General features: G+C 45.2%; 1 protein-coding gene across 1 annotated transcript; it reads left to right on the top strand.

Moving 5' to 3' along the window:
* Nucleotides 1-5,349: 5,349 nt before the first annotated feature.
* LOC125704226 (neuronal acetylcholine receptor subunit alpha-7-like) lies at nucleotides 5,350-25,150 on the top strand. Its single transcript, XM_048969607.1, has 10 exons — nucleotides 5,350-5,536; nucleotides 7,911-8,050; nucleotides 9,279-9,323; nucleotides 16,999-17,108; nucleotides 18,386-18,465; nucleotides 20,070-20,237; nucleotides 21,539-21,733; nucleotides 23,374-23,460; nucleotides 23,686-23,795; nucleotides 24,043-25,150. Exons 1-10 carry the CDS (start codon nucleotides 5,476-5,478, stop codon nucleotides 24,571-24,573), a joined length of 1,527 nt encoding a protein of 508 aa, XP_048825564.1. The 5' UTR covers nucleotides 5,350-5,475; the 3' UTR covers nucleotides 24,574-25,150.
* The last annotated feature ends 1,919 nt before the right edge of the window (nucleotides 25,151-27,069 follow it).

Below are 27,069 nucleotides of genomic sequence, written 5' to 3'. Positions count from 1 at the left end.
TGTAGATGGTCTTCTTGGCTTTCCTTAGAAGTCCTGTTCTCTTTATTTGGGCGATGAATCCTCAGAAAAGGCATTTCCTAGCTCCTGCTGGGGAGAGCTGGCTTCTGCTTTCTGATCGTGTGTCTGACGCTCCCTGTGACACATCGAGACTCCTGTGGAATGTCCTGGAGTCTTCATTTTAAGAGTTGTCCTCCTGACTCATTGGCAGTCTGTCATCACATTCTCTGGATATAAAATTCACTTCTGAAGTGCAGTTAGACTCGAAAAATAAGGAAATTTTGTCCTCCGTCTTTCCTCCGTTGTAAATTTTGAGCTACCAAGGAACAGGAGTCAAATACTTAAGCATAATGTCATGTTGATTGCATATTTAATTTTAGTAATCTAGTTTTCCAATGTGTTGCATTCATAACAAATATCACATTCAGATTTTATGGAATAATGGTCAGAAATGGCAAAACATAAATCGTGTGACGATACAGACAGTTTTGCAATCAGATATGTGTTTTGGTGTGTAATTTGTATTTTAAATCATGAGAAGCAAACGGATTAGCTGTTTCTGTGATGCCAGGTTCATACATTCTTAGGGGAACAGCCACTGGCCATAACAGTCTTAGTGTTGGCAATGTTAATTCACCAGGAAAATGCCTAGATGAGAAATAACTGTTGGTTATTCTTCTTTCCCAGACTCAGACCAAGCAGCAGCTGCCTGCCAATCTTGCATGAAATAAATGCTGCTTTCAGAGCTATTTCTCGGTGTCTGACAGTGCTTAGTGACAGTGCGAAGGCTCGCCCGTAGGTGTGTGCAATGAAGGAGCCGCTCATCAGATTCATATTTAATTTGTTACCTTTCTGGAAAAACCAGGAGCACTATGGATTCTGCTCCATGAACTGGCATCAGGTCTAGTCCAGCTTCATTCGAGCTGCTCTTCACACATAATGAAAAGCGTGCTGCCTGATCGCAGTGGTCCATTGGCAGTGCTGGTGCAGTGCTGCATGCTCGCAGTGGTCCGTTGGCAGTGCTGGTGCAGTGCTGCCTTTTCGACATCCCCAAATGCACAATTTGCTCCACTTCCAGTCAGGCCTGACTTTGCATCCCTTGTGATGAATTTGGCTGGAGAACGAATGAGTTGGCCACTGGGAAAATGCCAGTCCAGTCCAGGCCCAATTCCAGCTCTGGATGATCTCACATTCCAGGGCTGCCATCTAGCTAATAAAGCAGGTTCCAGTGTTGGAGTGCTTGGTGTGGCACAGCACCCAGACGGTGTCCACAGCACCCAGACGGTGTCCACAGCTTCCAGACGGTGTCCACAGCTTCCAGACGGTGTCCACAGCTTCCAGACGGTGTCCACAGCTTCCAGACGGTGTCCACAGCACCCAGACGGTGTCCACAGCTTCCAGATGGTGTCCACAGCACCCAGACGGTGTCCACAGCACCCAGACGGTGTCCACAGCACGCAGACGGTGTCCACAGCACGCAGACGGTGTCCACAGCACGCAGACGGTGTCCACAGCACCCAGACGGTGACCACAGCACGCAGACGGTGCACACAGCACAGATTTTCTGTTTTTCTCTTTTAAGATGGTGTGTTTCTCTTCTGCATTGACCCTCAGTCCTCTCTAATTATAAATCAGGACACCGAGAGCGTTTTCACTGACTTGATAAGCATTCCTCCACTTGACCTCAGGATATCCAGACTCCCAAGAGACTTCTTCAGTTGAATTAGCAACAGGAGATTACAGGCCCATTGGCGGCTGCCCTCAGCTACCATGGTACTTATCATTATCTAGTCAAACTGAAACAGACTTTTGTAAACAAACTTATTTGGGCTGAAGCTAATTTACAATAACACTCATTTTTGTTGCTGTTGAATTAAAATGTATACTAAAGGGAAAAGCTTTGCTTTATCTCTCTTTGTGGAGCTTCTTACCTACACATTAATTAGAAAAATATCCTGAAATGGTGAAATCCTGGTACACATTTTGTAAGGTGTAAAAAGGGCTAACAGTGCCCCCTAATGGCTGTATTTGTGTACTAGAAGCAGCATTCACTGTGGTCAATATTCTGCTACATTCGGCGAATAATGTTAACTTGAACTAACCCCTTTCACAGTGTCTGGCCTTTCATTTCATTGTATATTATAGTACGTATGAGTGGCTGTACTTATTTTTGCTTCTTACAAATTATTTTAAAAGGTAACTGCAGTTAGCAAGTCTGTCAAGAAAATTCCTTGAAAAAAAGCACAATTCTGCCAAAATAGTTGTGATTACAGTAAATAACAAATCAGCTACAGTTGCTTCATAAATGAAACGTAAATGACCTCGAATAATGCTTCTTTTCTCATTGATTTTTCAAAGTTAGCGGCTCCCGTTTTCTCAGAGCAATCAAACGGAGCACATTGTTTAACACGGAGCACATTGTTTAACGCGCAGCAGTGGGCAGCCAGTAAACCACAGCCAATTTAGCTCCACCAAACGGCTGCTGAGTTGTTCTTTCGCACGAAGTGGAACGGACCTTAATCTGCGACACTTAAGAAATTATAGATAGTATAGATAGTATGATTACCTTTGTATGAACGATGGCATGAGATACTGAACTGTCACAGCTGTACTTTTGTTACTGTTCTTAAAATGCATTTTTAATTATGTTTTTTAGTCTGTGTCCGTGTCTCAAGATGTCATGTTTAAATCATAAGCGTACCATAACTGGCAGCTGGGTTCGAATCCCAGCCAGCAGAGTAAGCGTACCATAACTGGCAGCTGGGTTCGAATCCCAGCCAGCAGAGTAAGCGTACCATAACTGGCAGCTGGGTTCGAATCCCAGCCAGCAGAGTAAGCGTACCATAACTGGCAGCTGGGTTCGAATCCCAGCCAGCAGAGTATGCGTACCATAACTGGCAGCTGGGTTCGAATCCCAGCCATCAGAGTAAGCGTACCATAACTGGCAGCTGGCACAATTTTAAGATGAGCAAGGGAGGAGAATTTCATCCAGTGTAGCTACAGGCTGGTTTGAACAAAGGTAATATCCTCACGCTCGTACTAATGCAGTAGTGTTTGGGTTGCTGTGTCAGATTTTGAGACTTTATCTTGAGAAGTTTAAGCCATGTAGGCAGCAATGTGGAAAGAGCATCATGCTCCGTCTCGTTGGGAAAATAAATTAATCCGTGCATTTTGAGGACTGAGGGGTGTTAGAGTTTCCTTAACCAGGTATGTCTGAGCTTATGTCAGATATTCAAGATTCTGTAAAAGAATGTTATAATTCATGGGGAAATGCGTCTTCCAAAGGGGCCTGTTTGCTTTCATTCTGTCTCCTCCGACTGCTACGTCTGGAAGTGTGACGTCTTGCTGACGAGCCGCACACACACCAGCCCAGGTTCATGTACTAAGCACTCACAAAATGAGGGATGAATGTATGGCCCTTTGCAGCAATAACTAGACCACTAATTAAAGGGCTAAGAAGATAAAGTGTGTCATTCCTACAGGCTCACAGGAGAAAATGCATGTCTGCAGATATCATCGTCCCTGGCTTTTGTCATCATCACAGGAAGACCAGGTTTCCACTTCACAGCAAGCATATCGACCTTCCAGAACCACCTCACCATTAGATCATTCATATCATTAAGGACATGCTACAATCCTCTAAATAGTCCAGATTTTTTAACTGTACTCTGTACTCCTGTAATCTTTTCTGCTAATATAATTGTACATGTTATTAATTTACTCAGGCTCTGTATACATCTATTATTACCACGTATTCAAAAAATTCTATATATATTATGTCTATTTTGAAACTTATTTTGAAACATTAGATGTTTGTAATAGGCATTTTTACCTCCAATTCAAAGCATGCTTTTTTAAAAATAAGCCTTCACTGCTGTTGCTTAGCAACATCTTTGTAACGTTACTATGATATTGTAATATAATTTGAATTATTTTACTAAAGAACTGTAAAATATAGAATTGGGAAAAAATAAGATTAGACTGCTAACTAATCTTAAGGTCTTAATTAGATTATTATAGGGGCGGCATGGTGGTGCAGTGGTTAGCACTGTTGCCTCACACCTCTGGGTCCCTTTAATTTGAGTGTCCGCCTGGGTCACATGTGTGTGGAGTTTGCATGTTCTCCCCATGTCGTCATGGGGTTTCCTCCAGGTTCTCCGGTTTCCCCCCACAGTCCAATAACATGCTGAGGCTAATTGGAGTTGCTAAATTGCCCATAGGTGTGCATGTGAGAGTGAGTGTGCCCTGCGATGGGCTGGCCCCCCATCCTGGGTTGTTCCCTGCCTCGTACCCATTGCTTCTGGGATAGGCTCCGGACCCCCCGCGACCCAGTAGGATAAGTGGTTTGGAAAATGGATGGATGGATGGATGGATCTCACTTCATGATCCAAGCCCTGGAAAGTACTTATGTCAGTGTTTCTGCCCCCAGGTTACTGCCCCCCGATTACTGCCCCCTGGTTACTGATCAGGTAATTGTGTCTGCTCTGGCGATTGGATTGGTGTTCTGTCTTCGGGGGGTTTTGTGGTTTTTCCCCTTTTAGGTTCCCAGGTTCTGCTGCTCCTCTGCGACTGGATCTGCCTTCTGCTTCATCTCATCCTGGTTCCGTCCACCCAGTCAGTGGTGTGAGTTCCCCTGGTTCCCTGTTTCCAGCAGTGTTGGGGCTGTTGGTCTCGGGGCAGAAGTCCTGATGTGATAGAAGGACGGTCCAGGTCGAGGTGTTCTGTCGCACGTGTTGTTTGGCGAAGGCTAACAAACCGCAAGCACTGCGTCTGAGGAGTGACAGATATAGAATATAAGGAATTTAGCAGGTGAAATACGTACGTTTTGTCCCTTTAATTAATTTGTGTCTAAATACACATTTAAGCAGCTAAGGTTTTATTGCACAAAATACGGAGGAATCAAATTCCTTGTATCAGCTTTGCTTTTCAGCCTCCTGAACCTTAAAGCCAGTCTAATGATCTCCTACTTTCACACCGGTGCCTTTGTCAGTGCAGGCTTAGTGTGCAGGCACTGACCATAAGCTGGGTGTCCAGCTGATTCCTGCATTTTTATTTAATAGCTATCCACCTCGTTTAAATGAATGTTAAATGGAACACTGCAGAAGTCAGACATACTCATTAAAAGGCTATGCATCCCGGCAACTGCTCAGAATATTTCCGGTCTCTTGATAGACTATGGCTTTGTTAAAAGGCAGAGGTGAACTATATTTGTCAAGCTATATTTTTTAGAACTAATTCCCATATTTAAGCGTAAGCCCAAAGGGAGGAGGGGCCATAACCCCCATTTGCTCACAAGTGCAGACTGCCCCCCCGTGTCCTGCCTCGTTATTTGATCGCTACGAGCAGTGAATGGATGTCGCAACCTTGATTAAACCGGAATGAGTTGTCAGATGATTCTTCATTTTTTGAAAAGTAATCTTTAACGGCGTACATTTTGACCACTGTCACTGATAAAACTAAATATTTTCTCCGTATGTCATGGAGGCTCGGACTGGGAATTTTGCTTTCTGTCTTATATTCACAGCCTGTTTGCTTAACGGTAGGATTTGCATGCCTTTTAAATTAAACGCCTTCCCCAGGTTACTCGACACTATCAGCGCTCGTTTTCTCTCTATATCCGGCATGCATGCACCTTTCTAACGCACATATTCTATTCAGTTTTTCTATGGAAAGAGAAGATGACTGAAGCTGCCTCACTCCGTCCGTGCGCGCTGCGCTGCACCTTCTTGAATTGTAATGTTTAGCCTTACAGGGTACAATCAGCTGTTATTCATCTCATTCAATCTTTATTTTATTGCGTGATGTTTACGTATTAGACATTGCACATCAGATACACAGCAACATAAAAGACATTTATTCTTCGTTTTGAATAAATTAATTAAAATCACGTTAGCCACACAGGACACGCATTACCGTCAAATCAAGTTGATGCCGTTTAAATGAGGAGTTTTTCCCTGTGATGGTTATCGCCTCGTGTGCCGGCTGTCCGGCGGTGCCCGCTGCACGTAGGAGGCGGCAGAGTGCTGAAGTGTATTGTAGTATTATCAATTTCTTCATGACAATTTTTGCTAAGTAGTATACTTTTTCCAGCTTCAAAGCAGAATACAATAGCATTATATTAAATGCTAAATTGTGGCAGTGTACTATGTTATATGATTCATTTTTAATGGTAACTTATATTACTGCACAGTCACTTTATTTGGGGCATTATTAATGGTTTTAAACCATAAAATATTATTTGTTGCAATTTCAGTAGTTAAATGCTACATTTCAGTGACAGAAGCACGTGTGCGAGATGCCCATAGTGGCGCTTCCTGGACATCAGAGCGCAGTGTCAGTAATGATAATCGAATGACGTATTGTCAGATACACAGCATCAAAGGGTGGATTTGTGTTCTGGAATGGGGCCAGTGCCCCCCCTCTCCCACGTGGCCCCTCTAAATACAAATGTTGCTTGGGTCTGAAATTAATGTATTATTATTATTATTATTATTATTCATTTGCATTTATATATGTGGCCTAAAATTTCGTTTGATGGGATTAGGCGAAACACAGACGTTTTCTTGACGGATTCTCAATGTGGGTGTGGCAGGTGGTCCAGTCACCGCAGATGGTTAAACACAAAGTTAACGACAGGAAAAAATCGGCTTCCTGTGGAAGCAGGACAGTCTAAACAAGAAATCAGAGTGAGTTACATATTTGTAAAAACTGTAAAATGTAACTGCAAAGCACTGCATAAATAAGTTATCGGCTCTCAAAATTGTCTTTTGCTTCTTAATGCTGACACTCTAGTGTAAGTCGTACATGGAGGACATTAAGGTCAAGTGCATCTGCCCCCCCCCCCCCCCCCCCCCCCCCCGGCCCAACAGAACAGCTGGCCCCAGTCTGGCCCCCCTGTTGAAATCTTCTAGAACCACCAGTGGGGACAGTGCACTGTGTCACTTCCTGTTATACAGTGATTAGGACCTGTCATTTCTCCTTCATTTACTGCAGTTTTTATCTGCCCTGCATTGGAGCTGATGAATGCTTGACTTTCTGTCTTCCAGCATGATTATATTGTCACTCAGATGTGTGGGCTTGTAATTAGCCTCTTCTGTGAAAGTCCACACCAGCAGGGATCAATATTTTATTCTCAAATGCAATATAAAGTAATAAACCCTCAAACTCTGAAAACTTCTCTTGCCTTTTTGTGCTGATAGCAGTTTGTATTGTGGCAATATGAAAAACACCTAGATTAACTCTCCGCCACAATATGGAGGAAATGAAATTATAGGTCCGAAGGTCTCCCAGTATGGATTCACAATGGAAGCATGTTTCAGATGACAGAACAACTGCCAGTTACCATCCAGCTCCTGGATTGGCCGCTGGCTGGCTGGACATTTCTCTATCTTCTCGTCTGTAAGCTCCTTCAGTTCCTCTCTTCATGTCTCTCTCTAAACAGTCATTCTTCTTAGTGTCCCTCAGTATGAGCTTCTGTCGGCAATTAAATGACTGAGACAGGATAATGCAAATACACCCCCCTAAATATTCTCTCGCATTTGCCTATGGATTTATTTTTTGGGGGGGAATGTATTTGGAAAAGTCTGTTCACTATAATTATAATTAACTGTAATATAACTTAAGGTAATTACGATAGAAAGATTGTTTTCCAGCATTTTGAATAGGTATACACATATCTGCAGGTGCGCGTTCATACTCACAGACACTCACGCACACACACACTCAGTCACGCACACACACATACATTCAGTCACACACACATACACTCTGTCACACACACATACTCAGTCACGCACACACACACACACATACACTCAGTCACACACACACACATCGTGAGTGAGGCTCTGCTCCAGAGGCAGTGTTGACTATGTAGCTGTCACTGTGCCCCTGTCTTCCTCCCTGTCTTCCAGTGTCTCTGCAAGGGGAGCATCAGCGGAGGCTGTATAAAGACTTGATGAAAAATTACAACCCGCTGGAGAGGCCGGTGTTTAATGACTCGCACTCCCTCACCGTCTACTTCAGCTTCAGCCTCATGCAGATCATGGACGTGGTGAGTTACTGTGCCCATAGATCAGTGTTAAAGCATGCAGCTGGGCCTTGTAAATCCAGCATGGGAGACATGCAGGAAAACCCACTGGCAACAAGAAAGTACGCATAGACAGAAACAAACAGGCATTCGGACTCAACCTTGCTGTTCCCGGGCCGTACCTGAACTGTATCTGAGCTGTACCCGAGCTGTACCCTCACTGTACCCGGGCCATACCTGAACCGTATCTGAGCTGTACCCGAGCTGTACCCTCACTGTACCCGGGCCATACCTGAACCGTATCTGAGCTGTACCCTCACTGTACCCGGGCCGTACCTGAACCGTATCTGAGCTGTACCCGAGCTGTACCCTCACTGTACCCGGGCCATACCTGAACCGTATCTGAGTTGTACCCGAGCTGTACCCGGGCCATACCTGAACCGTATCTGAGCTGTACCCGGGCCGTACCTGAACCGTATCTGAGCTGTACCCGAGCTGTACCCGGGCCGTACCTGAACCGTATCTGAGCTGTACCCGAGCTGTACCCGGGCATGACCTGAAGCGTATCTGAGCTGTACCCGAGCTGTACCCGGGCATGACCTGAAACGTACCCGGTCCGTACCTGAACTGTATCTGAGCTGTACCCAAGCTGTACCCTCACTGTACCCGGGCCATACCTGAACCGTATCTGAGCTGTAGCCAAGCTGTACCCCCACTGTACCTGGCCCGTACCTGAACCGTATCTGAGCTGTACCCGAGCTGTACCCTCACTGTACCCGGGCCGGACCTGAACCGTATCTGAACTGTAGCCGAGCTGTACCCAGGCCGTACCTGAACCGTATCTGAGCTGTACCTTCACCGTACCCGGGCCGTACCTGAACTGTATCTCAACTGTAGCCGAGCTGTACCCGGGCGGTACCTGAACTGTATCTGAGCTGTACCCAAGCTGTACCCCCACTGTACCCAGGCTGTACCTGAACTGTATCTGAGCTGTACCAAAGCTGTACCCGCACTGTACCCAGGCCGTACCTGAACCGTATCTGAGCTGTACCCAAGCTGTACCCTCACTGTACTCGAGCCGTACCTGAACCGTACCCGAGCTGTACCCTCACTGTACCCTCGCTGAAAAGTACCATTGGTCTAATTGTGGCTCAAGCCAGCACTGTCCCCATTGCAGTACATATTCATGCCTGGAGATGCTCCCTAATCATTTGCTTTCATATCTGGAGCTAATATTTGCTGTATGTTGCAGGATGAGAAGAACCAGGTTTTTACAGCTAACATCTGGCTACAGCTGGTAAGACATCTTGCTTCTTGTTTTCACCGCATGTTTCGATGATGCTGTTTTCTGAGGAGTCACTGTCAGCATCATTTTTACATGGAAAATACTGAAAATGCAGCTTTTAAAATGAGTGACGGTGGGAATGACAGCAAACGCAATGAGTTTTGACCTTAATCCAAAATAAAAAAACAGCAGCAATAAGGTTGAGCTGGTCTAGACAGCCCCCCCCCTGGCTGCATTGCTGGCTGCATTGCTGGCTGCATCGCTGGCTGCATCGCTGGCTGCATCGCTGGCTAAGGCACTGACAGTCATCTGCATTAAGAAAATTAAAATGTTCATGGTGAACTGGAAAAATATTCCAGCATTCAAAGGAAAAACTCAACAGACCCTGTTTGCGGTGAAAAGTATTCAGACCAAAAGGAATTAAACACCAAAAGGAATGAATGAATGTATGAATTAAACTTTATTGCCATTATACATTCAGTACAATGAAACACTGCTTGGCTGCTCTCTAACCATTAAAACAGTCCTAACAAAGATAAAAAAACAAGACCCCAGATAAATATCATAAAACTGAACACAAACTAAAGGCAGCAGCAAATTGAATAACACCATTCAGTTAAATAAGCAAAAACAGCACAAGAATCTAGCTGCAGGGTAAAAGGGGCTTTTAGTGCAGGTTTATTGAGGTCTTTGTTTACTCTGTAAGTGGGCTTTGAGACAGGCCACAGCTCAGGGATAAAAACTGTTTTTCCGTCCGTTTGTTCTGGTTTTAATGGTCCTGAGCCGTTTGCCAGATGGCAGCGCTTCAGACAGGGCGCAGCCGGGGTGGGTGTCGTCCTCACTACGCTGTTTGCCTTCTTCTCAAGATGGAGGCCGATTCTGGGAGATTCATCCGAAATAATGCACTAGGCTTCAAATGATGATGCACTTTCGGTTACCTTGTTCTACAGGACATTGGCCACAATGGTGGATTAAACATTAACGAGTTACGTCTAAGTAAAGTAAAAAAAAAAAAACAAACGACGTCTTCTTTTAAAAATGTCCTGTTGACTTCTACTGCAGCTCACACGATGCTTCAGTGCACCTCTACTTGCCTTCTGCAGTCTGCATTTTGCCGTGGTTGCCCTGGCCTTCTGCAGTCTGCATTTTGCTGTGGTTGCCCTGGCCTTCTGCAGTCTGCATTTTGCTGTGGTTGCCCGCCTTTGAGAGCCCTCACAGCACATTTTGCATAAAATGTTTTATGACTAATATAGTATTTGTTTGGTCAGTTATAATTTGCTTGGCTGTTAGCATAGGTGCTGTTCCACGGGGGCGACACTGGGCCCCCAGTGTTAGCAGAACGAGCTTCTGGGCTGCGTCTTGGCTTCACATCTTTCTGCAGAAGACCAGACTAGCAGCAGTAGGCTTTAAGCTAATGGTGTATTTCAGCAAAATGGATGTGATGTTATGTGAAATAATGTCCTAATCAATAACACTGTTGATGGCTTTATTTTTGTTTTCAAGGCTTGGAAAGATCAGCAGGGTGAATGTGCTTTTTTACAGTTCAGCTCAGTCAGGGGCACTGCCAGACATTTTGGGCCCCAAGACAGTGTATTATATTAGACCCCCAACCCAGACCAAACCAGTAAGGTTCCCAATATATTAGGGCCCCTGTCACTCCTTAGGGCCCTTGGAATTGTCATAAATTCTCCCCCCTTTACAGTGTCCCTGGTGGGAGGTGCAATATTCTCGCATGCTTACTGTGGAGGACAATAGCAGCATTATCACAAGGCAGACCTTCTCAAATCCAGGCCTTGTCTTCTGTTCTTCCAGGCAGTTAGTTTAATAATTACTGATTCTGATTGGCCACAGAGGCTTCACACCTGGTTCACAGGTAAAGGAAGCTGGAAAACGAGCAGTGCTCGCTCCCAGAGGGAATAGCCCTGCCGTAAAACTTTTTGATCCTGGGGAAATTCTTATTCATACAGCAGCAAGGTAAGTAGAGCACAGACAAAATAACACATCGATCAGCCATAACATTAAAACTGAAAGATGACGTGAATAACATTGATTATCTTGTTACAATGGCACCTGTCGAGAGTGCTGTTATATTTTAGGCAAGGGAACAGTCAGTTCTTGAAGTTGATGTGTTGGAAGCAGAAGAAAGGTGCAGGCCTGGTCCGATCCCACAGCAGAGCTACTGTAGCATAAATAGCTGGAAAAGTTAATGCTGGCTGTGATAGATTGGTGTCAGAACACAGTACACCGCAGCTTCCTGCGTTTGGGGCTACGTAGCTGCAGACCGGTCAGAGTGCCCATGCTGACCCCTGTCACCACCGAAAGCACCTGCAATGGGCATGTGAGCGTCAGAACTGGACCATGGAGCATGGAGCTGGACCTGCTCTGATGTACCTTGTTTTCTGTTACATCATGTGGGCAGCCAGATGCGTGTGCGTTGTTTACTTGGGGAAGGAATGGCACCAAAATGCATCATGGGAAGAAGGCAAACTGGCGGAGGCAGAGTGATGCTCTGCGCAATGTTCTGCTGGGAAACCTTGGGTTCTGGCATTTATGTGGTTGTTACTTTCACACATACCACCTACCTAAACATTGCTACAGACCAAGTACATCCCTTCATGTCAGTGGTATTCCCTGTTAGCAGTGGCCTCATAAAACAGGATAATGCACCCTGCCACACTGTAGAAGTTGTTCAGGAATGGATTGAGGAACATAAGAAAGAGTTCAAGGTGTTGACTCGGCCTCCAAATTCTCCAGATCTCAGTTGGATTGCGCATCTGTGGGATGTGCTGGACAAACAAGTCCAATCCATGGAGGCCCCACCTCACAACTTACAGGACTTAAAGGATCTGCTGCTGATGTCTTGGTGTCAGATACCAGACGACTCCTTCAGAGCTCTTGTGTAGTCCAGGCCTCAGGGGTCCCAGCTGCTTTGGCAGCATGAGGGGATCCCAGACAATAGTTTCCAGAAACATCAGTAAAAGCACTGCGATGGTTGGTGGTGAAGAGAGCGTTTCAGAACCACAGGGCATGTAACATGGCCACAGTCCTGCAATGCGCAGTTCCACATGCTGTGGTCTTACTCAGATGTGTCCTGGGTTGCACCGTTTCTCATTCACAAAAGCTGCAGTCCACCTCCCGTTGGCTTTTATTTCTGTCCACATGAACAAGCCGTCCAGTGCAACTGCAGAGGCGGGTTTTCCTGCAGTGCATCAGGGCCACTGAGCTCGTGCTGCTCCTGCTTGCAGTGGACACTGACAGCTCGTCCGTTTTATTGCCAGCGACCTCTTATCATTGTTGTCGTTGTTCGTTTTGCTTAGTGGACGGAAATCTAAGTTATCTGCTCTTCTTTAGAGGATGCTAAGGAATGTGGATTAGGAGTCTGTGCTGTGCTGTGCTGAGGAGCAGTGCATGTTCCAAGCAAAACGACGTGTGGCTGGTTGTTAAAAAGCGAGTATGGCGAGCTGGTGAAAAGCAGGAGGGAGAGTGTTTGTAATACAGTGCCTAACGTCGCCTGATGAGTGGGGGGGGGGGGGGCACTGTGCTGTCCAGTTTGTCTGTTCGTATGCAGGAGGGGCAGTGCATGTTCCAAGCAAAACGACGTGTGGCTGGTTGTTAAAAAGCGAGTATGGCGAGCTGGTGAAAAGCAGGAGGGAGAGTGTTTGTAATACAGTGCCTAACGTCGCCTGATGAGTGGGGGGGGGGGGGGGGGGGGCACTATGCTGTCTCAGGCTCCTCAGCGTGAGACTTATTTGCATTCGCAAACCCGAAGCAGGAATATCCCACGGCTCAGCTGACGGCCAAACCAAAGAATGCAAAGATGAGAGACTGTCACATCTCTGGGGACACAAGCATGAATTATAATACGCAGTGACAGACGACGACCGACACACTGCATATTCACTGCTGTTCATAAACTGACTTGCTGCACTCATTCCAAGGCAAACATGCTGCTTCTGCAGTGTCTTTGTGCTTCCAGACAGATACTACTCGGATTTCTTTCTTATCTATAGAAAAACTATATACATTACATGAGTGCATGTCCCCCCCCTAAACCCCTGTTCACAACCCCAAAATTGTTTAATTCATAAAGTAATATAATTATGGGATGTGTGATGTCTTCCCAAGTCTGCCTGTTTTTTGCTGTATTTTAAGCATAAATCCGTAACAAATGTTTATCTTAATAGTCAATTACTCATTGCTTTAAAAATATTTCATGTGTTCAACTGAAGTTCCCTCATTAGAATTATGCAGATAATCTGCAAAGATAGTTAAATATACTTAAATTAGACAGTCAATTGTGATATCATAGTTCATTGATTTATCTGAATCTGCTATAAAATATAATCAGTGGGTTAATGGCTTATGGAGAAAATAAAAGACTTTTTTTTCCAAGGATAGAGATGAAAAGGATGAATAGATAACATGAGACGTGATTCTTCTGTGACCTCTTTCCGGTGTTTGTCTTATCGGTGCCGGATCTGCTGATGTAATAGACCTTAATGCCAGACCTCTTTCCGGTGTTTGTCTTATAGGTGCCGGATCTGCTGATGTAATAGACCTTAATGCCAGACCTCTTTCCGGTGTTTGTCTTATAGGTGCCGGATCTGGTGATGTAATAGACCTTAATGCCAGACCTCTTTCCGGTGTTTGTCTTATAGGTGCCGGATCTGCTGATGTAATAGACCTTAATGCCAGACCTCTTTCCGGTGTTTGTCTTATCGGTACCGGATCTGCTGATGTTATAGACCTTAATGCCAGACCTCTTTCCGGTGTTTGTCTTATAGGTGCCGGATCTGGTGATGTAATAGACCTTAATGCCAGACCTCTTTCCGGTGTTTGTCTTATAGGTGCCGGATCTGCTGATGTAATAGACCTTAATGCCAGACCTCTTTCCGGTGTTTGTCTTATAGGTGCCGGATCTGGTGATGTTATAGACCTTAATGCCAGACCTCTTTCCGGTGTTTGTCTTATCGGTGCCGGATCTGGTGATGTAATAGACCTTAATGCCAGACCTCTTTCCGGTGTTTGTCTTATCGGTGCCGGATCTGGTGATGTAATAGACCTTAATGCCAGACCTCTTTCCGGTGTTTGTCTCATCGGTGCCGGATCTGCTGATGTAATAGACCTTAATGCCAGACCTCTTTCCGGTGTTTGTCTTATCGGTGCCGGATCTGGTGATGTAATAGACCTTAATGCCAGACCTCTTTCCGGTGTTTGTCTTATCGGTGCCGGATCTGGTGATGTAATAGACCTTAATGCCAGACCTCTTTCCGGTGTTTGTCTTATCGGTGCCGGATCTGCTGATGTAATAGACCTTAATGCCAGACCTCTTTCCGGTGTTTGTCTTATCGGTGCCGGATCTGGTGATGTAATAGACCTTAATGCCAGACCTCTTTCCGGTGTTTGTCTTATAGGTGCCGGATCTGCTGATGTAATAGACCTTAATGCCAGACCTCTTTCCGGTGTTTGTCTTATAGGTGCCGGATCTGCTGATGTAATAGACCTTAATGCCAGACCTCTTTCCGGTGTTTGTCTTATAGGTGCCGGATCTGGTGATGTAATAGACCTTAATGCCAGACCTCTTTCCGGTGTTTGTCTTATAGGTGCCGGATCTGGTGATGTAATAGACCTTAATGCCAGACCTCTTTCCGGTGTTTGTCTTATAGGTGCCGGATCTGGTGATGTAATAGACCTTAATGCCAGACCTCTTTCCGGTGTTTGTCTTATCGGTGCCGGATCTGCTGATGTAATAGACCTTAATGCCAGACCTCTTTCCGGTGTTTGTCTTATCGGTGCCGGATCTGGTGATGTAATAGACCTTAATGCCAGACCTCTTTCCGGTGTTTGTCTTATAGGTGCCGGATCTGGTGATGTAATAGACCTTAATGCCAGACCTCTTTCCGGTGTTTGTCTTATCGGTGCCGGATCTGGTGATGTTATAGACCTTAATGCCAGACCTCTTTCCGGTGTTTGTCTTATAGGTGCCGGATCTGGTGATGTAATAGACCTTAATGCCAGACCTCTTTCCGGTGTTTGTCTTATCGGTGCCGGATCTGCTGATGTAATAGACCTTAATGCCAGACCTCTTTCCGGTGTTTGTCTTATAGGTGCCGGATCTGGTGATGTAATAGACCTCAATGCCAGACCTCTTTCCGGTGTTTGTCTCATCGGTGCCGGATCTGGTGATGTAATAGACCTTAATGCCAGACCTCTTTCCGGTGTTTGTCTTATCGGTGCCGGAACTGGTGATGTAATAGACCTTAATGCCAGACCTCTTTCCGGTGTTTGTCTCATCGGTGCCGGATCTGGTGATGTAATAGACCTTAATGCCAGACCTCTTTCCGGTGTTTGTCTCATCGGTGCCGGATCTGCTGATGTAATAGACCTTAATGCCAGACCTCTTTCCGGTGTTTGTCTCATCGGTGCCGGATCTGCTGATGTAATAGACCTTAATGCCAGACCTCTTTCCGGTGTTTGTCTCATCGGTGCCAGATCTGGTGATGTAATAGACCTTAATGCCAGACCTCTTTCCGGTGTTTGTCTCATCGGTGCCGGATCTGGTGATGTAATAGACCTTAATGCCAGACCTCTTTCCGGTGTTTGTCTCATCGGTGCCGGATCTGCTGATGTAATAGACCTTAATGCCAGACCTCTTTCCGGTGTTTGTCTCATCGGTGCCGGATCTGCTGATGTAATAGACCTTAATGCCAGACCTCTTTCCGGTGTTTGTCTCATCGGTGCCGGATCTGCTGATGTAATAGACCTTAATGCCAGACCTCTTTCCGGTGTTTGTCTTATCGGTGCCGGATCTGCTGATGTAATAGACCTTAATGCCAGACCTCTTTCCGGTGTTTGTCTTATCGGTGCCGGATCTGCTGATGTAATAGACCTTAATGCCAGACCTCTTTCCGGTGTTTGTCTTATAGGTGCCGGATCTGCTGATGTAATAGACCTTAATGCCAGACCTCTTTCCGGTGTTTGTCTTATAGGTGCCGGATCTGGTGATGTAATAGACCTTAATGCCAGACCTCTTTCCGGTGTTTGTCTTATCGGTGCCGGATCTGGTGATGTAATAGACCTTAATGCCAGACCTCTTTCCGGTGTTTGTCTTATCGGTGCCGGATCTGCTGATGTTATAGACCTTAATGCCAGACCTCTTTCCGGTGTTTGTCTTATCGGTGCCGGATCTGCTGATGTTATAGACCTTAATGCCAGACCTCTTTCCGGTGTTTGTCTTATCGGTGCCGGATCTGCTGATGTAATAGACCATAATGCCAGACCTCTTTCCGGTGTTTGTCTTATCGGTGCCGGATCTGGTGATGTAATAGACCTTAATGCCAGACCTCTTTCCGGTGTTTGTCTTATCGGTGCCGGATCTGGTGATGTAATAGACCTTAATGCCAGACCTCTTTCCGGTGTTTGTCTTAGCAACATTGCTGCAGCCATTTGATCTCAGTGTTTCACTCCGAGCCCAATAACCTACAAAGCGATGATACACTGTGGACGACGCCGTTACTGTTCGAAGCCGACTTACAGTGACTCCGTGTCGTACTGAAATATGCTCCAATAAAAATGTGCTTAGTGGACTGGGGCACAGACTTAATTAATCAGAAAGCCTTAGGCCATAATACAATGTCTAATTTACAATTTTATTCATTTGTTTACTATTGGTTCTTTCATTTCCCAGTACTGGCAGGATTACTATCTGCAGTGGAATGCCTCAGAATATCCTGGTGTGAGTAGCGTGAGGTTTCCTGACAGCCTGATCTGGAAGCCAGACATCCTGCTGTATAACAGGTAGGTGGGGACCAGGCACAGCCACAAGCTCCTCGTCCTCCTGTGCAGCGTGACCCCTGCTTAAGAAAAAGCAAGTGACAAGCGCCATCTGACGAAGCCCAAAATAACGATGGCGTACAGATGACCTACTGTGCTGGTTGATTAATTGATGCACATGCTTATGAGTGCAGAAAGAACATATAAATGCAAATGATGTCTCTGCTGTGTAATGAGCAAGACTGCGGTGAGCCTCACTTGTAATTGTCTTTTGAGCTGGTTCTGTGCTGCTAAGTGGATTACGCAGATTATTGGCTGTTGGAGTGAGTTCTTTCAGCTGGAATTACTCTCGGTAACTTTGCATTTTAACCCTTGAAAAGTAAAACGGTACATTGAAATCCATAGGGTTATGGTAATCATCCCCTTAAAATGACTTTCTCCGCCAGGATATGTGTCTTGTGACTTGATTACTTTTGCATAAATCATCCATTGCTGAAGTCTTACAGCATTCATGCAAAAATGTCTAAGGACAGTTATGAAATTTATAGCCACGCCGGATGTGCATCGTGTCCTGCTTCTCAGGATTTGCTCTCAATGTAATTAGAAAGTCAGTACATTTATAATGTCTCCCAGCAAATTATTCATGCCCTGTTCCAGTTTTTGAATTTTACATTTATAATATGATTCAAGCAAATAGTTAAAAAATATTGACCTGCACTCTGATAATATTGTCCACTTGTGCAATGGGATATAACTGATTGTTCCTTTTTATTGACACTAAATTACCTTGTTGTCAGAATGATTTGTTTTGTATGGAGTGCTAAGCAGTCAATTGCATAACTGTCCCCCATTAAACCTGCACAGTTACTGTACCTCATTAAATCCACACAGTAACTGTCCCTGTTAAACCTGCACAGTTACTGTCCCTCATTAAATCCACACAGTAACTGTCCCCCGTTAAATCTACACAGTTACTGTCCCTCATTAAATCCACACAGTTACTGTCCCTCGTTAAATCCACACAGTAACTGTCCCCCGTTAAATCTACAGTTACTGTCCCTCATTAAATCCACACAGTAACTGTCCCCCTTTAAATCCACACAGTTACTGTCCCTCATTAAATCCACACAGTTACAGTCCCTCATTAAATCCACACAGTAACTGTCCCTCATTAAATCCACACAGTAACTGTCCCTCATTAAATCCACACAGTAACTGTCGCCCGTTAAATCCGCACAGTCACAATAACATAGTTCAGTCTGTCTATTGACTTATGCCACCATTTGATATGTCCCCCACAGTGCTGATGAGAGGTTTGATGCCACCTTTCACACCAATGTCCTGATCAACTCCTCTGGGCATTGTCAGTACCTCCCCCCAGGTAGGACCCTGCTCTGCTGCTGCTAATATAATATTTCAATGATTAGGGATCCATCTTCAGTAGGTATAAATACTTGTACCAGTATTTTACCCCTTTAGGTCAAATCCATTATTAGAATATTTTTCTATCTGTGTATGAGGCATTGTGTTGGCTGAGTGGTGGCTCTGAGGCTAAGAACCTGTCCTGGCAAGCGGAAGGTTGCCTGTTCCAATCCTGTGAATTCCCAGAGTGATTCTACTGCGTTTAGCCCTTAGCAAGGCCCTTAACCTGCAACTGCTTCATCCTGGGTATGATGTTAACCTACATCCAGCCCTGCAAGCAGGTCCTCCAACTTTCAGGGAACGTTTGGGGGTTGATAGCAGGGCCACCAGAAAATACTCACACTGTTCCATTTGGACTAGTGTGGTGCTGAGGTATCACCTGCTGCATGGCCTCACTTGGGGTGTCATCCCTGAGGTGGTTCACTGTATGGTGGGTGTGATTGCGCTGAATCAGCGTGTGCTCCTTACCTCCTCCTATGAGGCATTGATTTAAGATAAGAAAGGACCAAATGAGATAAGGTGGACATTATTGATCCCAGAGGGAAGTTCTTGTGCATGCCTTATAAATTCTGCATGTGTCATCCTTACTTTTTTTAAGAATACTTCGGGACAAAGTGCAGAAAATTCCCCTTACAGATGGCAGAATGCATGCTTCTTTATTTAAAAGCACCGCTGGTGTGACCCCATTCTGTATCGAGGTGTGAGACCTCAGCTGGTCTTGCACTTGGACTAGCAGGATGTATTATGAGTTCTGCTCATTCCTGCCACCAGCACATGATTTAGTCCCTGCTGGCCCAGAAGTGTCCCTAGTATAACTTACCTTGCATAAAGGTGCTTGTCAGACTGATAGGCACCGAATCTCTGCTCTTCCTTGGTCGCATTAATCAAAAGAAGAATCCAAATACCTGCCAGAATTAGTTATTACCAGTGGAGTGTGGAGCATTTCTGTTAGCATTTCCCTTACTGTGCAAAAACAGAAGCATGAAGTGGTCTGTCATGGTGAGAAGTTCCGAGGTGTTTGTGCATTGGGCCATTCTGGAAGCCATGAACCGCACAGAAAGACACCGGCTAGAAATGATCAACAGCAGTGGTGCTAAAATGTTCTCCATGAGACTGAACTTTTAGAAAAGCAAGGTATTATGTTCATTTAGATTTCCATCTTCATTTATTTACTTGGTAGGAGCCTTCATCCTCAGCAGCATACAAGTGAGGCAGATGACACAGTGGGCATACGGGTGTGAAGGCGTTAGCATGGCTGCTGGGCTGAGCTTCCAGTGAGTGACCTGAAATAAGTGCAAGATTGTTGTGGTGGGAGAGCTGTGTCCACCGCAGAAAGCCTGCATCACACCGGCCAAAATTAAGCTGGGAAGGAGCTGAATCTAAGTGAAACACAAGAACAGGGAATATCCAGTAATGACCAGCAAACAGAAGGAATCGGGAATGAACCTGAAATATGAAAACATTACATTTGTAGCATATCAATTTTTATCAAATGCTCAGTACGTACATAACATATCATACTGATATACTGCATCTACCATACTTCTGGTTGCATCTTCTCAGGGATCTTCAAGAGCACCTGCTACATCGATGTGCGTTGGTTTCCATTTGATGTTCAGAGATGTGATCTGAAATTTGGCTCCTGGACTTATGGAGGGTGGTTGCTGGACCTGCAGATGCTGCAGGCTGACCTCACAGGATACATTCCCAGTGGGGAGTGGGACCTTGTAGGTGAGATCTTGCCTTCCCAAATTATGAACCTGACCATTCGTTTGGATATTCATTTTTCTGGCTGATATTATTATCAAGAGAAACCTGAAATTGATGTTTCTTATATTTCAATTGCTTGTAATGAAGTTGTGAGGGTTTCCCATCGACTACATTATAACCTAGACTGAACGCCTTCTTTTCTGCATAAATCTGTAAAATGTTCTAAATATGTGGCAGGAGTCAGTTTAATGCCTTCTTTATTATCATCAAGTTAAATTTACACATTTTTTACTTGGGTTTGGCATGGTACTTGTCAGGAATATGAATTCCACATGTGTATCCCTTCCCTAACTGTCAAACTCTCATTTCTAGTTGTCTCTAGTCGACGTACCTCACAGCCTGCTGAATACTTGATGCATTTTCATGTCTCAGCCAAACTGAAGACTTGAGAAAAATGGAAGCAAACATGGTTTGCTTGTCCCTTGTCTTTTTGGTATCATCTTAGTGAGGACTTTCTGCACAAAACATCATAGGTTTACCTATTTAGGCTTTTGCTAAGTACTACATCATTACATTTTCCTCTACAAATAAAAAAACGCTGAAGATATTGAGATCGCTTATGTCGTAAAACAGACAGGTGCACCAAGTAATTCCATTAGTAAACATAAGTTCTTAGAACGAGCCCTACAGCAACACTGAGAAATCATTTTTAGTCTTCGGTTTTCTTTGTGTAGAGGTTCAGAGAAATTATTCTTAAGGTTTTTGAGATTTGGTGGCAATGTGATGTCGTCTAAAAGAGGAAAGCTTAGTAATTACTACTGTTTCCGAGGTGAGGGTCAGTTCTGAGATCACTACAGCATTTTCCCAGAATGAGCCAGTGTTCCCTGCTGTCTAATGACATTCAATCACATTCAGTTATATGTATATAGGTATAGTGTCAATTATCAGCCCTCTCACCCTCATTGTGATCTGTCCTGTGTGCTGTTTGTGTTTCATGTTGCACTCATGGTCATGGAGAACGATGTTGTCTCACTTTATGCTTTATTGTGTATTGTTGGGATGACAGTAAAGCTCCACTTACTTACTTCCTAATCATGGGGTCACATGAATTCCCATCTCTAAATTGCCCATTGTGTCTGAATGTGAGTGTGCGCCCTCCGGAGGACTGGCATCCCATCTAGAATGTTCCACATCCTCATGTCCTCTGCAATGGGCTCCAGGCACAGCGATACTCTGTGCTGGGTAAGCATTTATGGAAGATGATGATGCATTACATTTTTTTTAATAAATGGTTTCTTTTAAAACAATGTTCCGTGATGCAGAGGTCCCAGGGCGTAGAAACGAGAAGTTCTATGAGTGCTGCAAAGAGCCATACCTGGACGTGACCTTCACCGTGGTGATGCGCAGACGCACCCTCTATTACGGCCTGAACCTGCTCATCCCCTGCGTGCTCATCTCCACCTTGGCACTGCTGGTATTCCTGCTGCCTGCAGACTCTGGAGAGAAGATCTCCCTTGGTGAGTTGGGAACACTGGGTTCTCTTCTCAAACCCAGTGTCTGACAGCAGTAATAGAATCAAAGCATTCCACCTCATTTCTTTGGTGATTTAGGGACCTAGGTACGAATTTGCTTTTTTGTAGAACTGAAGTGTTATAAAGTCTCCCTGCTTTAGCTGCCTTTGAAGGCTAGTAGCCTGTAGAAGCACTGATACACAGTAAGAGCCTTACGGCAGATTTCAGTGACTTAGCAGGTTTAAAGAGAAAAGCTGTATCAGTCTGATAGCATGCTGAGCTGTTTTGTGGTTTCTTCAGAGTGAAGTTTGTTTTCCATTGATATTAAATTGATTAAAGTCGGCAGAGTGAGTCAGCCTGAAAAAGTCTCTGCTTTCAGAGTAGAAAGCAATGTATGAAAATTACAGCCGACCTAGATTTGTTACTCCCACCATGGACCACGATTCCCGTAAATCTCTTTAACGAGTATTTTTCTCATCTAAAAGGCTACGATCAACTAAAACTTGCAATGTGTCTTCAAAGAGGAATTCATAACATCCGGCAAAAGTATCAGCGGATAATCAGTAAAGAATGTGTGTCAGAAACATGAGTATATTGACAATAAGGAGTGTAAGCGGCGCGCCACCGACATCGCTAGTCAACGGCGGCTTAACCGCGCGTGGTGACAATAAAGAGTATAAGCGGCGCGCCACCGACATCGCTAGTCAACGGCGGCTTAACCGCGCGTGGTGACAATAAGGAGTGTAAGCGGCGGGCCACCGACATCGCTAGTCAACGGCGGCTTAACTGCGCGTGGTGACAATAAGGAGTGTAAGCGGCGGGCCACCGACATCGCTAGTCAACGGCGGCTTAACCGCGCGTGGTGACAATAAGGAGTGTAAGCGGCGCGCCACCGACATCGCTAGTCAACGGCGGCTTAACCGCGCGTGGTGACAATAAGGAGTGTAAGCGGCGCGCCACCGACATCGCTAGTCAACGGCGGCTTAACCGCGCGTGGTGACAATAAGGAGTGTAAGCGGCGCGCCACCGACATCGCTAGTCAACGGCGGCTTAACCGCGCGTGGTGACAATAAGGAGTGTAAGCGGCGCGCCACCGACATCGCTAGTCAACGGCGGCTTAACCGCGCGTGGTGACAATAAGGAGTGTAAGCGGCGCGCCACCGACATCGCTAGTCAACGGCGGCTTAACAGCGCGTGGTGACAATAAGGAGTGTAAGCGGCGGGCCACCGACATCGCTAGTCAACGGCGGCTTAACAGCGCTTGGTCCCCAGTAAGCACAGCTGTGTTCAACAGATCGGAACCCCTTAATATTGCAGTGCCCTGCAGTGCTTGACACTTAATTAAAAAATCTCAGATGAGATTACAGGGATCCCACATCCACAGTGGGAGTATGAAAAATTATTCCTTATAGAAAGTGCTGCCAAATGTAGGTATTCTAAATCGTTTTTACCCTATTCAGCCATTTTCTGACAAAATAAATAGACATATTGAATACTTCTGCAGCACTACATAAGATGTTAATCATGATACCAGAAAAAATGGATTGATGAGAAAAGTGAGGTGAAGACATTGAGTTTTAGCTCTGGGCATTTTCAGGGTCTGGTGCCGTTTGGCTTTGGCAGCTGGCCTGTTTGTCTCCCTGCAGGAATCACTGTGCTGCTCTCGCTCACCGTCTTCATGCTGCTGGTGGCTGAGATTATGCCGGCCACCTCAGATTCTGTGCCGTTAATTGGTGAGCGTTTCTCTTCACTTTTCTCTGCCAGTCTCTCTCTCTCTCTGCGGTGTTTTTATAAAAGAAAGGAACGGCTGATAAAGCAGGAATATCATGAGGTATAGACTGCCAGGCCTGATTCTATTAAGGTGTAAAATTTTCACTCTTTCTTTGAACTGAGATGGCGTGATGTGTCTGCCCTCTTTTCTGTGCACGCAGTGCAAAGGGCTTCTCTTTGTATTACAGCCCAGTACTTTGCCACCACCATGGTCATCGTCGGCCTCTCCGTGATTGCTACCGTTCTGGTGTTACAGTACCACCACCATGATCCCGACGGGGGAAAAATGCCGAAATGGGTGAGCCAATCGCGCTCCCCCCATCCATTAGGTCCCTGAAAGTCAGTGGTTCTACATCGGTGACTGTTTTAAGTGAGTGCTGAAGCGTAAAGCATTTTATATTATAAGATACTTGGCAGGGTGTTTGCTAATAATGTGCGGAGTCAGAGTTGTTGTCCGTCCCGCCGAGCATCCTGGGAATCCTGTTTGCGGGACGCCCATCTTTACGTGGCCCCTGACTCTCGCCGTGTCTCCCTCGTGTGGACAGACGCGTGTGGTTCTGCTGAACTGGTGCGCCTGGTTCATGAGAATGAAGCGGCCGGGAGAGGACAGGGTGCGGCCAGCCTGCCACAACAAGCGGCCGCGCGGGAGCATCTCCAGCGTGGAGCTGAACGCCAGCACCGGGCCGCCCCAGTATGCCAACGGCAACATGCTCTACATCGGCTTCCGGCACATGGAAAGCGTGTCCCACACCAACACCCCCGACTCCGGGGTGATCTGTGGTCGGCTGTTGGCAGCCGGCGAGGAGGAGCTGCCGCTGCCAGGAATCCAAACCTCCGGCATCTCCGGCGGGGACCCTGAGCTGACCAAGATCCTGGAGGAGGTGCGCTACATCGCCAGGCGCTTCCGGGAGCACGACGAGGAGGAGTCTGTCTGCAACGAATGGAAATTTGCTGCCTCCGTCATCGACCGGCTCTGCCTGATGGCCTTCTCTATCTTCACCATCCTCTGCACCATCGGCATCCTCATGTCTGCACCCAATTTCGTAGAAGCTATCTCCAAAGACTTCTTTACCTGAGCGTGGGCGTCTTCCAGTTCATTAAAAGAGAATCTATATTTATTACAAAAAAAGTGCTCACTATGAACAAAAAACGGTAAAACGGTCTTTATAAATGCATTTTTATGCTTAATGGAGGTTATTCTGCGGTTAGTTTACAATGATTTAATTATTGTGGGTCTGGGAATATTGATTTTAGAAACAAGTAATTGGAAGGTGTTATTCTATCTGTCATTCCATGGCTTATCTAGGTCAGGATGTGGGGTAATCTATAATCTTTACTGCTAAAACCTTTAAAAATGGCCTTAATATTGTTTGTTATGTCAGATTTGGCTTTTGACTGTGAGTAGTAATAAATTGTTAGATTAATGACCACAGACCTTAAAAAACCTTCCCTTTTCTAAACCTAAATGAGGAAAATCTTTAAGCATTGAGTATTTTCCCTTGTTTTTCATTACTGACCTTTGGAGTACAGCTACGAGAGTAACTGGAGTGCAGTGGCAGTGAAGAATTTCATTCGTGTAACCAATACCAATGTTTCAGCAAAACATATTGACCTGTGGGCAGTGTTCTATTAAAAATAAATGTGTTTAATTTATATTGCCAGATCCTATTAACCCTTAGAATAGCGTGTGCCGGGACTGGTCCTACTTCCTATCTGGAAAACACACCTGAATAATCCTTTTGATGATATAAACCTGACCTTTCTGTCCCAAACGCCGATGATGCAAATGGCCGCAGTAATAGTGCCATATTCTGTGTCTTTGAGGTTTACATTTTCATTGCATTTCTGGGACTTGTGGCCCCCATCTGTGACACCACAGAGCAAGAGCGAGTGCAGTGCCTGGGACGGGAAATCCATTCCGGTTCGGCCTGACCTCGGTGAGCCGTCACGAAGCTGGGTAAGACCTGAGTGAAGCTGAGTCTCAGTGGCGGCCCGTAGCCCCACTGCCTCTTCGCGTTTAGTCTAAACAAAGAGCAGCACTGAAGTCCTTGCATCTTTCTTTTTGTATGCATGCATAAATGCAAATGCTTTTGTGAATAAAATAAAAATATTTTTCTAGATGTTAAGAAATACTTTCTTTACCTTGATGTGAGGTGACATAACACTGCTGGCTGTAGTTTTGTTTGTGTGTATTAATCCAAACAGCAGTGTGTGCAAAACTGACCCCAGGGTCCAACCTTCTGTAGGTCCATTGCAGTGATACCACCAGGCTGGTATTGTGCTGATGAACAGGAATAAGTACGGGGGGGGAGGGTTTGCATGTGTAAACTGTGCCACGGGGCTGGGGAGGAAGAATTAGGGAATTTATTTGGGCGAGGGAGTGAAGATGGGTTTAACGAAGTAGTTTGGAGGAACATGAACTACAAACAGCCTCTAGACTTCAGCACAAACAGCTGCGGATGGCATCTGGGTATGTGTTCTGTATGGTCAGAGAGAAACAGAACTGAATATGATTGGTAATTAAGCACAGGTGAAGTGAAAGACCGGGCCAGTCACATGATTACATCCGCATCACATGACTGATAACATCCAGTGAGAATGACACTGATTGCTCAGGGTCCGAGATCAAATAAGACCTTTAACAGAATCCATGAGCGAAACCTACTTCTCTTGCACAATGAGCCGGTATGTATGATCAAAATAAGCTTTCAGTTACCGGTGAAGGACCCATCTTAGTACTGTGCCTGGATGAGGTTTTCCGTTCATAACAGTAACAAAAAATTAACATCAATTTCATATTAAGATATAACAAAATGTGAAATTCGTCTTCTTGTACATTTTACCATTTACATTAAGGTAACCGCTTTAAAAGCTATTTAATGGACGAAAGACTGCAAGTAGATGGCAATAAAATATGATACATGTGGCCAAATACATTTCAATTTGGTTAAATGTTTTGGTGACAGTGAAGTTGTTTAATTAGGTGATTAATTTCACGTGGAAAGATAACGGAACTGTCCATATTAATTATTTTACTCATACAAATGTGTATAAATGTCCACATAATCTGCTAACACTCCAGTAGACTGGATTGGAGCGTAAGAGTTTAATTAAATACTGATCTGTAAGATAGACAATGTTTTGGAACGACACAGCAGCCCATCTGCAAGCAGTTTCACGTTGCTGTTAAGAGGAGCTGCGTTTGCATCACGGAGAACGGATTACCTTTGATCGCGCAGTTGTCGGTTCTGCTGCACTGACTGAATCTGTGATGTACCTCCAGAGTCGTGTTGCAGCTCCTGGATCGATATGCATCCAGGGGCCAAAAGATGAAAAGGCCTCGAATGGCTTCTCATCATCTGAATCCATTTGGAGAACGTCCCGTACTTTTTCTGCCCAGCAAGCAGAACCATTTTCAAACAGGTGTTTTGTTTTCAGTGTAATTGGGTTATTTTTAATGGTACACGCACATATAAATTTCCTTTGTTTCATACGTAGTAATCCCCCCCCCACACACACACACGCACAATCTGCATAAATGTAAAATATTGCCAAAAAAATGTATTTTCCAC

Source organism: Brienomyrus brachyistius, chromosome 11 (genome assembly GCF_023856365.1).
Source record: "Brienomyrus brachyistius isolate T26 chromosome 11, BBRACH_0.4, whole genome shotgun sequence".
Classification (NCBI taxonomy): Eukaryota; Metazoa; Chordata; class Actinopteri; order Osteoglossiformes; family Mormyridae; genus Brienomyrus; species Brienomyrus brachyistius.
The sequence above is the reverse complement of the archived record's forward strand: the minus strand, read 5'-3'. Positions and strand labels throughout refer to the sequence as shown.